Source organism: Cavia porcellus, unplaced genomic scaffold, assembly GCF_034190915.1.
Source record: "Cavia porcellus strain 051 isolate PalLab524CR breed Dunkin Hartley unplaced genomic scaffold, mCavPor4.1 scaffold_20, whole genome shotgun sequence".
Classification (NCBI taxonomy): domain Eukaryota; kingdom Metazoa; phylum Chordata; class Mammalia; order Rodentia; family Caviidae; genus Cavia; species Cavia porcellus.
Window position 1 is genome coordinate 68,569,477 of NW_026947503.1, and position 13,781 is coordinate 68,583,257.

Consider the following 13,781-nt stretch of genomic DNA (forward strand, 5'->3'; position numbering starts at 1 on the left):
ATAATAAAAATTTTATAAATGCTTTTACAAATCTTACAGATGAAATAGTCAGTCTATCAGACATGAGACAGATGATACCAAAATGACTTATGATTCTATAGAGGAGTCTTTTTTTTTTTACTTTTTTTTTTTTGTCTTTTTCCTTTTTATCGGTACCAGGGATTGAACTCAAGACTGCCTGCTTGTAAGGCAGGCACTTATGCCGCTGAGCTAAATCCCCAGCCCTAAAGGAGTCTTAAAACACTATATGACACTACATTCCAAATTATGTGACACAAAGATTTTAAATATTAATGTTTTAAGTAGATATCTAAGCTATAGCCTTTAATTCTGCAGGCTGCCAATGATAAAATATTATAAGAAGATACAATTTATTTTGTGGTCTGACTGTTGTTTTAAATTTTGTAGCATATTTTTCACCTATACCTCTATTGATTTTTGGTTTTTACTCTCAGTATTTTAATAAAATATTTTTCTAAATAAGTTGTTATCAACATTTTATCAGGTTGAATGGACAACTATTGTGAAGATAATGAGATATACTGTGATACCTATTACTGTTATCCTGGTATCCTGCTGTGAAGTTCTGTACCAGTTTCACTGCATTGTCTCGGCTGGCTCTGTTCTGTCTTGTTCGGTTGTATTTTACTACTTTCAAAATTAAAAAAAATATTTTATCAGGCAACATTTTAATGTTAAACAGAAAACTTGCTGAATGTGAAAGTGAATATTTAATTAAGAAAGAAAAAGCAAAATACCTTCTTTAACCACAAAGATTCAAGCACTGTCTACCTAGACATTTTAAGTAGAAGTCTTGAGGACACAGAGTAGGCAGAGAAACAAAACCCAAACTGCACAGGAAATACTTCAAAGAATCAACAATTGGAATCTCATTTTACTGAAAAGTTTTTGCACATCAAAAGAAATCACCAAGAGTGGGAAAAAAATTTAGCCAACTGTCTTTCAGACAAAGAACTTCTATATAGAACATCTGAAGAATCGAAAAAAGTCAGCCCCCCCCCCCCCCACTCAAAGACCCAATCCAAAAATGGGCCTCTGAGAAGAAGACACACTTCTTGGATGAAGAAATACAAATGGTGAATAAATATATGAAAAAACCGTTCAACGTCATCAGTCATTCGAGAAATGCAAATTATAACAACGCTGAGATTCCATCCCAGACCCATTTCGGACGAGTGACGCCCGACTGCCCCAGGGTCAGCGACACCGTGCCCAGAGAGCACTGCCACAGCCCGGGGTTGCGCCCGGTCCCGGCTCTGCTCCCGCCTTTTGGGACGGGAGCTGGGAGCACGCGCTGCTGAGGTCCAGGCCGTTCCTTCAGAATTCCCCAACCTCAGCCCTTCACCGGAAGGCCAGAATCTTCCGCTGAGCGCAGACCGGACCGCGATGACCCAGAGGTCGCGCGACTTCGGGCTTTGCCTCTGCACAGCACAGCGCTGCTGCCCGCCAGGACACTGCCGCCCCGCTCGGCCCGCGGCGGACGACCCTCCCACTTCAGTAACCACAGGGCGCCCCCTGGAGCCCGGGGCTCGGGCCCTGGGCACGGTCTCCCATGCTCTGCGTCTCTCCCGCGGGGCTTCCGCAAGTGGGAGGGCGGGAAGGCGGCCACGCTCTGCGCGGACGACTAAGGAAGGCGTGGTACACTAAGCTGGGACTTCAGCACACGCTGCACCAGGACAGTCGGGAAAGGTGCAGACATTTTGCACAGGACGAGCTTGGCGCTTAGCTTGGAGACCTTCCCTCCTCAGGGCTCAGCGGTCTGGCTGGGCGGGAGTCTGCTCTGCAGCTTTCTGCTGGTGGCTATCAGGAGCACAGGTGGGGACAGGAAACGGGGACCCGGGGTAGGGTGGAGGGGAGACCAGGGAGGGGATGCAATCAGGAGGGGAAGAAGCCCAAAGGTGGGGCACAGACCCCTGTGCGGTGAAGATGGGGGAGGGGTGCCGGGAGGGAGACTGAGACCCAGACGGGTCCCATGTGTGCACGTGGTTAGCATGGATTGAAGACAGTGATGTGCACATACATTGCTCCAGACCACTGTGTTCAGTCTCAGCTTCGACCTGGAGCTTGGGTGGTGGTGGATGTCGAGGCTGGGACTTGTCTTTCCCAAAAGAGTACAAGTCTATGTGTTCTCCAGAAATCTGAGCTCCCGACTTTATGGCAGGGACTTCATGGGATTTTATAAGGTGTAGGGGCCACTTTGGAGCATAAACTCGGGACCAAGATAACAGGCATAAAAGGTGCCCCTGTCCTGGGCCCACAGACATGGCACCCCTTTATGGAGAGGTAGGCAAGCCTGTGTGTTGGAGGGTGTATCCCAAGGCCTGGAGCCTCTAAAAACTGTACCTGCCACCCCTGCTCTTAGGTGGTGCTTGCTTTGGCATGCTGTTGGATTTTATAAATACACTTTTAACCTCTTTGCATCACACAGAAACCTGTTTTACAGTAATTTTGCTGCATTCAGCGATGAACACCTCATTTCCCCTGCATTTCCTGGATCTCCACCTGAATGTCACCCATAGCAACTTCTCAGGAGTGGAGAGTGGGAACAAGTCCTCACCATGTGAAGACATGGGCATTGCTGTGGAGGTGTTTCTGACCCTGGGCCTTGTCAGCCTCTTGGAGAACGTCTTGGTCATTGGAGCCATCATGAAGAACAAGAACTTGCACTCCCCTATGTACTTCTTTGTGTGTAGCTTGGCAGTAGCGGACATGCTGGTGAGCATGTCCAATGCCTGGGAGACGATCACCATCTACCTGATCAACAACAAGCACCTGGTGATCACAGATACTTCTGTGCGGCACATTGACAATGTGTTTGACTCTATGATCTGCATCTCTGTGGTGGCTTCCATGTGCAGCTTGCTGGCCATCGCAGTGGACCGGTACATCACCATCTTCTATGCCTTGCGCTATCACCACATTATGACAGTGAAACGTGCCACGGCAATCATTGTGGTCATCTGGAGCTTCTGCACGGGTTGCGGCATTGTTTTTATCCTATATTATGAGTCCACCTATGTCGTCATCTGCCTCATTTCCATGTTCTTCACCATGCTGTTCCTCATGGTGTCCCTGTACATACACATGTTCCTCCTGGCACGGGCCCATGTCAGGCAGATCGCAGCTGCACCCAGATACAGCTCTGTGCGGCAGAGGGCCAGCATGCGGGGTGCTGTCACCCTGACCATGCTGCTGGGGGTGTTCATCGTGTGCTGGGCACCCTTCTTCCTCCATCTCATCCTGATGCTCTCATGCCCCAAGAACATCTACTGCTCCTGCTTCATGTCTCACTTTAACATGTACCTCATCCTTATCATGTGCAACTCTGTGATTGACCCTTTGATTTATGCCTTTCGTAGCCAGGAGATGAGAAAGACTTTCAAGGAGATTATTTGCTGCCATGGCTTCAGGATAGGCTGTCAGCTTCCTAACAGGTATTAGATAGACATAGCCTTCCCCTTGCCAAGGCTCTCATTTCTCGCTTGAACATCCTCTAGGTTCAGCAAGAGAGTCACTTGCAGCTCAAGTCTGTGCTTCAGAGAAACATCTGTTCTGCGGCTGTTGCCGTGTCAGATGTACTCATATTGTAATCTGCTTTGGGGAATGGGCGGTGAGAGTTCATCATTGGCCTTTTTTGCCCTATTGCTTCTTTGCCTCCTCTTGTTTTTGGAGCTGTATCCATCCTTCATCTAGAAAGAGTGTCCTTGGCGAATTCATGATGCCCCAAATGCAAGTCTGAGCATGGATAGGCACAGGCTGCTTTTGGAAGCACAGCTAAATATCCATGTCAAGCGGGATTGCTTGTTCACCCAGAAGTGGGTCGGCACTTTGCTTTGGGAATACAGTGTGTGTTTCAGGAGGGACACACTGTCAAATCCTTTCCATTTGAAATTTCCTGCATTGGTCATGGATGTCTCTGGAGCCCCCCTTTCCTGAACTTATAGTTTTATAGCCTATAATCACAATGGTCTGAGGATGGAATTTCTTTCATTATATTTCTGTCATTCATGGTTTTACATTTACTCAGACATAAAACTTTGTGCTACAAAACTTGCCTCATGTTGTAGAAATGTCTGTGTGTTCTACTTTCTGCCTTATTCTAGTTTAATTTAGGGCTTCTCAGCGAGCGTTGGGGCTCTCTCTCTAGATCTCCCTGCACATAGTGTATGTCTACAGCCAGGCTGTGTCTAGTCATCTCACCGTGGTCTCTCCTGATGTCTGTGTCACTGCATCCTTTGTAGCATCTCAATCTGACCTGCACTGAGGGTCAGAGTCCTATTCTGTTGCTCAGGAGCCCTACCTTCTCCATCTAAATGGAGGAGTGAACTTTGAATCTATGGTCTTAAGCTCCACATTCCAGGATCCATCTCTGCTGATCTCCCAGGAAAACTGCAGAAGGACATGGAGAACTTTTTATCTTTCTATGGTATTACAGAGGTTTTTTCTATAATGAAGAAATGACCCAACTTTGCTTTCTGTCTGTTTAGATAGTCACATCTAACTGCTTTTAGTAAAACAAAGTTTAAATAAAGTAGTGAACCATGAGTCATATGGCAGTGAGCCCTTGGTGTAAAAAGGTACCCTTGTTCCCAGAGGAGAGGTTACATTCACAGCTTGCATAGACACCATGGTCTGCATCCACGGGAAAGCTCACAGATATCTGAATCTTTGGGGAGGGTACATTAGTAGGCTACTAGTACCTGAGTCTGATGGAACTCAGGTTAGCCTTTCAAGGGTCTCCTGTTCCTTCAAATGTATTGGGCAGTCCTAGGTGTGAACAGGAGTGTAAAGTAAGTGATCCCAACTGAATCACATGAAATTGCAGTCTGCTGTGCATGACATTTCTCCGAATTCCGGCTCTGTAACACTGCCATGCACTAGGGTCCTTGTTACTCACATCTATAGTCTTGAGTCTTCTGGGAGGCAGCCCAGAGGACAGAACAGGTCAGCAGATCTCTTAGACTATAGATAGACAAAGCTGTAGCCTCCCTGGCTTCCAAGGGTGCTTGGCTATAGTCAGGATGGTTCTCTGCTCTCGGTGCTTCATGACCCACTGCAAGATCTGGCCTTCCCATGAAGTCTTTCAGCAAGTGTTCCAGTGCCTTCAAGTCTTGGTGTCATCATGTGTCCAAATTTGTCCCTGGTTGAAGCAATGTGGAAAATATCTGTCAATGAGCCAATTCTTGGCACCCAATATAAAGCCCTGCCCTCAACACCTAGCTGCCAGATACATATGTTTATCCACTTCTGTAGGAAATGTATTTGGTGTAATACTATCCATTGAAAGAAAAAGTTAGTAAACCAGAAGCCTGCATCAATTAAAATATATATAAATAAAATTTTATATAAAAATAAAATGTAAGAGCTAGATCACCCATTTGGCCTTTCAGATGTGTGGTATTCCGGATTTGTGTTTTCTGCCAGTCTGTCAGCAGCTGCTACAAAATGAGGTCCATCCATCTGTGAATCTTAATGAAATTTACTTCTGTTTTACCAAGTTTATACCAACTTAGGAGATATTCACCACCAATAAAATTTCTCAGGTCACAATATTATTACCACTACAAATAAAATTATACACTTGACTTTAACATGCTGTCCAAAAATTTATCTTGGTAAACAGGTGTTTTGAAGCTCCTGTGTGCAAAATATGGAGGTAGAGGCAGGTGTTATTAGAGAATCTCTGCCATATAAAGAATCCATAGATGAACTATTTCAACAAATGAATGTTTCAAGATATGCACAAGTGCTGTCCCCAGCACAAGATCCTGCATGTAATCACTGAGGATCAATGGACTCAGGCTCTGTACCCTAACACAAGGGGTGATACCATGGACTCTGGAAGACGCTCTCCATGTGCCTGAATTGCATTCCATTGGAGGGTCGGGTATAGCTCTGAGACTTTGGGTGCAAGGGTAACTGGAAAAGGGCCCTAGTAGTTTATCTGTGGAAGCCAATGTAGAGGACAATTACCTGGTTTCTTCTCCAGGCCAACAAACAGCAGAGCACGGGGGGCCACGCAGGCACTCCTTTCCAGGACAGGGACAGCTGGGACATACGCCATGGTCAGCAGCAACCACACAGGAGTGTGTATGCCTCCCATCTGCTCCAGGACTACTTCTGTCTTTGTTTTCTCCCACATCAACCTCCAAGACTGCTAGGATTACAAGCAGTGCCACCACACCTGGCCCTCATCTTTTGCCTTAATTACTGTACACACAATCTGTTGGGCTTTGAGGAATTGGGCTTTTACTTTCCCCAAATTAGCTGTGTGGCCTCACATCAAGGTGGGCAGCAAATTCACCCCTGCTATACCCTTGATGTTGGTGAAGAGCTGCTGTGTCTGAAGTGATAGCTTGAGACCAGGGCTGTGGCCACCAGGAGTCACTGTGAGGGTTGTGTGTGGACTTATGTGGCAGGCACCTCCCACAGCTCCCACTAGCTCCTGTAGTTGATGGTCAAGCATCAGAATGGTAGAGTGAGGGAGTGGATCTGGGGTTGGGTCCCCAAATGGCATCACTGTCCCGAGAGAGGGAATATTAGAACTGTAAGGGGGAAGGCAGACCTTTGAGCTTACCGTGTGTGTTCCTGAAGGGGTGGGTTGAATTGGAATGGGTGCCTGCCTTGCAAGCAGGCAGTTGTGAGTTCGATCCCTGGTACCGATAAAAATGAAAAAGTCAAAAAAAAAAAAAAAAAAAAAAAAGAAAATGGAATTGAAATGGGTGTAGAAGACAGCAGGATGTCAACTGGGAAAACATCGAGTTGAAGTGGGTGTTTATTAGGAGTGAGACAGCTAGGTTCATTCTAAGGTTGGTTAAGAGCAAGTGGGGAAATCACTGAAAATCACTGGAAACTAGAGGTAACATTTTGTGGCCTTTGAATATAAAGGGGAACTTGTTTTCCAGGAATTAGGGAGTACCTGAGGGCTTTCTTTCAATTCCTCTCTGTTTAAGTGGATGGCAGGATCTGTTAAAAGCTGTGCTTGTGCATGTTTTTATAGGAAATTTGCACTGACATAGGTGAGATGCACAGGAAGCTGACAGAGTCCAGGAGGATGAGGGGGTCTCAGGCTGGAGGCGACAGGAAGTCCCTTTGTGGGGGAGACTTTTTTTGGATCCCCTTAATGGACACAGAATATGCAGAGGACTTCCAGCCAGACTTGACAGTTCTTACCACTATTCTGACATTATGTTGGATCCTCTTCCAGGTTCTAGGTTCAGAATCTTGGGACCCTGTACTGAGTGAAAGCTCTTTCTATTTCTCTTTGATACCTTTGGATCATGACTTGCTGTGTGTCTCTGGCATCCTTTCACCAACACATTCCTCCTTTCTTTGGCATTGCCATGCTAACTTGGAAGACAAATGAGGTTCTTCAGCCTTTTAGTCCTGGTTCTGGAGGAGAGATTTGACTATGAGTTTTCCTTATACTTGCTCCTTCCTGTGGGGCATGAGCTGTGTGTTGAGCACAGCACAGTCAGGGTGAGTGACACACGGAGGCTCTGAAGTGAGCTTCCCTTCACTGGTGCTGTGATGCATCTATCATGTTAGCCTAGGTCAGGCTAAAGCTGTGTGGCCAGAAATGGATGAGTGATGGAAATCAGGACCAGGTTCTGCACAAAGCAAAACCTCTAAATTCCCTATCATAGTGTCCTTCTCTTCTCCACTAAATTGCTGGTCTGTTTTTCCTTCTCTCATGGACACAAGGCACATGACAGCCTGGCCTCTGCTCTGTCCACCCTGCCGATGCACCATCCACCACTACAGATTGTTCTCTGCCTGCCCTCTTGCTCCATGTGCCATGATGGAAACTATTATCTATGTCTTGTAACTTCCTCCCTAATGTCCATAGCACTGCATCTGGTGCCAATGTTTGCTGGTTCTTTTTTCTCTCTACTCCCACACTTAGGCTCATCTTGTGAGCCTTTAGCATCTTTCCTTTCATTTTTTATAACTTTTCTCCCATTGATCTCATCAACTTTTTTACTCCAAGATTAAAAATTTGATTTTTTTTCTAACTTTTTATCGGTACCAGGGATCAAACTCACGACTACCTGCTTGCAAGGCAGGTGCTTATGTCGCTGAGCTAAATCTCCAGCTCCTAAAACTTTGTTTTTGTTAACATGAGTTTGTTAACATGAGATTTAAATGTTCCCCAAGTCTCCTGTGTTCAGAAGTAGTGCTATGGGAAGGTGATTGGCTCATGGAGGTGCAGTGCTTATCGTGATGCTTGCCCCACAACTACAGGAGCTGTGGGAGGTGCCTGCCACGTGAGTCCGCACATGACCACCCCGTGGCTCCTGACCTTGTAAGGGGATTCATCAGTGAGTGCCTACTGCATGTGCAGTTAGGAGGTGGTTGCTGTGCATAACCTGGAAGGATGTGTTCTGTCCCCAGCTCTTTCCTCTCTCGGTTGCCTGGTTGCCATAGGATGAATGGCTTTCCACCACCAGGCCCATTAGCCATGCTGCTTCTGCCTTGGTGCCAGCCAGCCCTGGTCTGGAACCACAAGGCAAAATAAAGCGTTTCCTCTTTTAAATTGTGGCTGTTAGATATTTTGTCCCAGCAATGAAAAAATGACTAATGCAATGTGTTAATCTTATGTTTTTATGGGGCTCAGTGTGATATTTCTACACACATGCATAGTGTGCACTGGGCTTCTTTTTGTCAATACTGCCTTCCTTTTTCTGCCTCTGGTAGTCACTAATCTATATCCAGGTTGACTTTTTTGATCATTGTTTTTAGCTTTCCCTTGTGATATATCTGTCTTTATGTGCCTATTTAATATAATGTCCTCCAGTTTAATTTATTCTGCTGTCAATGACAAGACTTCATTCTTGATGGCTAATACTTCATTGTGTGTGCCACAGTTCCTTTATCCACTCACCCAACGGCAAGCACCCAGGCTGCTCCCATCTTGGCTATTGTGAATAGTGCTGCAGTAAGCATGGGTGTGCAGGTGTCTCTTTGGAGTGCTGACTTCATTCCTTTTGGATATAGCTAGGGTGAAATAGCTGGATCATATGGTAGTTCTGTTTTTCATTTTTTGGGAGAACAACCTTTTCTCCATAATGGCCACACAAATTTTTATTCTTACCAGCAGAGGATAAAGATTCCTTTTGTTCTATGTTTTTGCCAGCATTTGTTAATTTTTGTTGTTTGATAACAGCTATTCTGAGATGAGATGATATCTCCTTGTAGTTTTGATTTGTATTACCCTGATAGCTAGGGATATTGAGCCCTTTCTTACCCATATTTTTGCTATTTGTACTCTTTTAACTTGACAAAAAAGATTCCAAAATCCATGATGCCAAGCTTACCTTTTAAATTTCTGCCCGGTGTTTAGGGAAATGCATGCCAGCATCTCAGGCTCAGCTTCCCACAGACCTTCTTCCTGCCTCCCCTGTGAATCTTCTCTCTGGTCTCTAAGTTCAGGGACTCTGGAGGCCTCTTGGGCTCTCATTTCTCTAGGAATCTCTGGAGCATCATTGCCAAATCCTGTTGTGTCTACTGTTGACATGCTGCATGATTTAATTCCCCCTGTCACAGACAGGTTCTCTTTCATCACCTTTAAGTTTGGGTTTTTGTATTACTATACAAACCTTCCCCAGATTCAGCCTGCAACCTGCTTCCAGGCCTGACCTGAGAGTGTCACTTTCTCTGGAATCCTTCCACAGCTTCCCAAGTTTTCCCTGTTAAGTACCAAATCCTCACCTTTACCTTCAGGTATCTTCAACATGTTACCTAGTCTTCTGCTCATCCTTCACATCAGTGTGAATAGACATCTCTGGACTTGGTGCTTTTCTGCTTCTGGATCTCTAGGAGCCTTAAAGTGGACTTCAAATTCCTTTTCCTCCTCAAAGCCTTGGCTATCCATATCTGTGAATTCCTTTAGGATTCCAGGAGCAGACCAATTCCTTGTTCTTTACCAGGACGCAAGAATCTTTGTGGGAAGTGACTTATATTAGGGCATGGAGATTTCTTTTTTTCTTTTTTTTTTTAAATTTTATTTAAGGAGAAAAGAAAAAAAGCAGAGAAAGGGTACAAGTTATACAGATTTGCAGAAAAAAAATGAACAGTAGGAAATTACTAGTTAATGGATTACATATTGTCATCTTAGAAATAATTGTTCAAGTCACAAAATTAAAGCTTGTAAAGTAGACATTCCATCAATGATACTGCAAACAGTTCTGTTCAATGATCCAATAAAACTCTGTGATATCATTTTCTATCTTATACACTTAAATATACATGCAGTTATATAGTACAGAGCACTTTCTTTTCCTCTCTTTTGTACAATGACTATTACACATTTTGGGTTTCATTGCTCCCATGGTTCTTATTACTTTTTTGGAAGAGAGTAAAACCAAATGTGACATAACAGAACAGAATCGGTCAAGTCAAAAGGGTGGACATAATAGATAATGTGAAAACATAATACAAGGTGATCAACAATGGTTACCATAATGCCTCCCGCTATCTCTAATAGAATTGCCTATATTGTTAGTTACAATACAATTGAACAAAACTGTAAAGAATAAAACCGACAAAACCAAAACATTGGAGACATTGTAGGTCTTCAAAAATAGATAAAAGTCAATGAGAATGGGCGTCATAATGAATCTCATTATCTTCACAGCTGATGCCTAAATTTTCGAACCTGATACTATCCAGCAAAACAGAATGGGGGAACATCAGTTAAAAACCAGATGGTGAGAGTAATACAGGGCTTTAAATCGAGGTAATGGAAAGTCAAAGTGGGTTACTATAATATATCCTGCTATTTTTTTCCTTTAATTAAAAGGATAAAAATAAAAAAGTAAATAATGGAGTGGAGATTGAGATAAAAGAGGGCATAACAACGAAACAGCACAGATCAAAACATAACCATTTAAGCAGAATAGTGTTTCACCACCAGATAATCCTGACCTAAAAGTAGTTACCATATTATCTCTTTCCTTGAAATCCTTGAGTACAACTTCGTATACTGTAGCATTAAGTATATCAAAACAATGTAAAACCATTCAAGAGAATGACAGCATTACAGAGTATTTAGAATCGACTAACAGAAAATGAACAATGGTTTCTGTATAATCTCCTTGTCTTTAAAAGGTTTTTGCTTATACTATCATACATAATAAAATCCAGTAAGATACAACCTATTTGGACCATTGGAGACAGAAGGACAAAAGCTAGATGAGACTTCAAAACAAGATGATACTAAATCAGTATTACCTATTAAGATGTCATTTTCTCCAAAATAGCTGTTCCTATCATCCAATCTTCTCTGCCTCATTTCTGTTGAGCTCTTATTCTGTCAGTAGCTGTCAGTTTGTCTTCTTCACTTTGTTCTCTGCTCCATTCGTTGTGGCCTCCATTATTTCTGGATTCTTTGTATTTTTCTTTTTTTAGAATATCCTGCAATACTCTCTGTAGAGTTGAATTGGTGGTTGCAAATTCCCCCAGTTCCTCTTTATCCTGGAAGCACCTTGTTTTTCCATCAATTTCGAGGGACAGTTGTGCAGGATATCTCAATCTTGGCTGGAGATTATTATCTTTCAAAGCTTGAATTATTTCCCCCCAAGCTCTTCGTGATTTGATGGTTTGTGCAGAGAAATCTGCTGTAATTCTGATGGGTGCTCCCTTGTAAGTGGTCTGCTTCTTGTCTCTGACAGCTTTTAATATTCTGTTCTTGTATTGAATTTCTGGAATTTTTATTATTATATGCCTGGGTGTTGCTCTGTTTGGGTTGTAGGTAGCTGGGGTCCTGTATGCCTCATACATCTGAGTATCTTTACCTTTTGCTAAATTAGGAAAATTCTCCTGGATTATTTCTGTGAGTAGCTTTTGTAGTTCATTTGTTTGTGTCCCTACTTCTTCTTTTATGTTCTTAATCCTTAAGTTATGGCTCCTCTTATCATCTTCTTGTCTTTGTATTATTGCTGTTTGTTTCTTTGTTATTTTTAAGAAGTTTTTCATTTCATTCTCCCATATTACAATTCTGCCCTCCAGTTCAGATAGTCTGTCCTTAGTTTCTTTCAAGCTGTTATGCCAGTCTTCGATAGACTTCTTAGTTTCTTGGTAGTCCCTTTGAACCTGCTTCACGTATTCTATGCTTTCCCTGTTTTCTCCATCAAACACTTCTCCCCTCTTTTTCTGTTCTTCCATTCCACCATCTGTTTTTTCTTGGGTGGTGCTTAGTATTTCTCTAACTATTTTGCATACTTCTAGCTTCAGGTCGTTGATAACTTCATTCCTGAATTGGTCTATGAGGCTCTCTATATGGCGCCTTATGTGTAATGGTGCGGTGTCTGTTATTGCCTGTTTCTCAGAATTGGGGGCCGAGGAGCCTTTCTTGTTGCTGCCTCTTCCCATATTCTCTGTTCCTTATGTATGCAAGCTTATATGAGAGGCCTAGCTTCTCTCTCTGTCAGCCACAGCCTGATCGAATTGCGCCGGTTAGGTGTTTCCACTCACTGCTGCACACCAGGCAGCCTACGCGGGGGCCCGCCCCTCCCGGCCTCCGTCAGGCTCTGGGATCTGGGTTGGGCCAGCCTACGGGGTCCGCCGGCAGCGTCACGCAGGCCAGGCACTTTTCACCAATCCCGCCCGACAGGGGAATGTGTGGCTGGAGTCGCCAGCGCGCCCTGCTCCCGCAGGACTGCCCGGGCCCAGAAAGTCCGCTGGAGTCAAACTGTGGTGGAGTGTCAGTTTCTCTCACTCACCTCGCCACAAGTCAGAACATGCCTCCCTGCCTGTCCTGTTTTCGACTCCGTTCACAGACTCCCGTTCTCAGAGTTTCCGTGCGTCTCTCTCCTTGCCGAGCCGATGTAGAGGCAGCCAGCCACCGCGCGGCGGGAAACCCAAATGGCGTGGGGTCCAGCCTCAGCAGCGAGGCTTTTCTGTTCCTGTTTTAGCACCAGGACTGCATTCCGAGTTGGTTTCTCTCAGCCGAGTTCGTTCCTGAGTCAGCAGAGCATAACTCCACCTGCTTATGTCTCTTTAGTCCGCACCATACCTGGCTTCTGAGCCTAGTTTTCAGAGAGCCTCCGGTAGTTGCTGTTATCTGTCCGCCATGTTCTCCCGGAAGTCGGGCATGGAGATTTCTACAATGACCAAAATGTTCTATATTTGCTTTGTCCAGTAAAGTAGCCACTGGCCACATGTGGCAATTAAGCCAGTGGCCAATGTGACCAATGATCTGAGTTTTTGATTTGATAATTTATATTTACAATTAACCACATGTGGTTAAAGACTACCATTTTGTGCCACACAGAGCTAGCATTTGGTTCACTATTCATGTAACAAAAAATCTGCAGAAAACTGACTGTTTCTCTTTTACAGAAAGCAGTCTGGAAGTGGTGTCTCACAGCCAGTCCTCTGCCCAGTCCACAGGCTGGAGTGGAAAAAGAATGCTGGCTTCCATCACAGTGCCACCTCCTCTGGGTCTGCTGATGGTCTGTGGAACTCTGGTCAGGCAGGTGTTGGTCCATCTGGACGGCTCCTCTGTCTCTTCATCTTTCACGTCACTTTTTCCCTCTCTCTTAGAGCCTTCTTGAACATTGTCTCTTCCCTCCATCTCTTCTGTAGAGTTTAAACTCAGAAGTTTCTCTTCATTTTGATCACTTTATTTACCCTTTCATTGTCTTCTTTTGAATGAAGAAGCCACTTTTGAATAAATGGATCCATATCTTGTTAGTTTTTCTTACAGTTTTTCAGAAATCCTGTCCTTTTATTTGAAGTATTTGTTTGCTCCAAAGTCA

The 13,781-nt window shown here is 44.2% G+C and overlaps 1 protein-coding gene across 1 annotated transcript; it reads left to right on the forward strand.

Annotated features, from left to right (window-relative positions):
• The first annotated feature begins 1,520 nt into the window (after window positions 1–1,520).
• On the forward strand, window positions 1,521–5,607 carry Mc5r (melanocortin 5 receptor). The gene is made up of 2 exons (XM_063232017.1): window positions 1,521–1,836; window positions 2,450–5,607. Exon 2 carries the CDS (start codon window positions 2,485–2,487, stop codon window positions 3,460–3,462), a length of 978 nt encoding a protein of 325 aa, XP_063088087.1. The 5' UTR covers window positions 1,521–1,836; window positions 2,450–2,484; the 3' UTR covers window positions 3,463–5,607.
• The last annotated feature ends 8,174 nt before the right edge of the window (window positions 5,608–13,781 follow it).

Coding starts and splice junctions, on each gene's coding strand:
- Mc5r (XM_063232017.1), top strand. CDS start 2,485: ATGAACACCTCATTTCCCCTGCATTTCCTGGATCTCCACCTGAATGTC.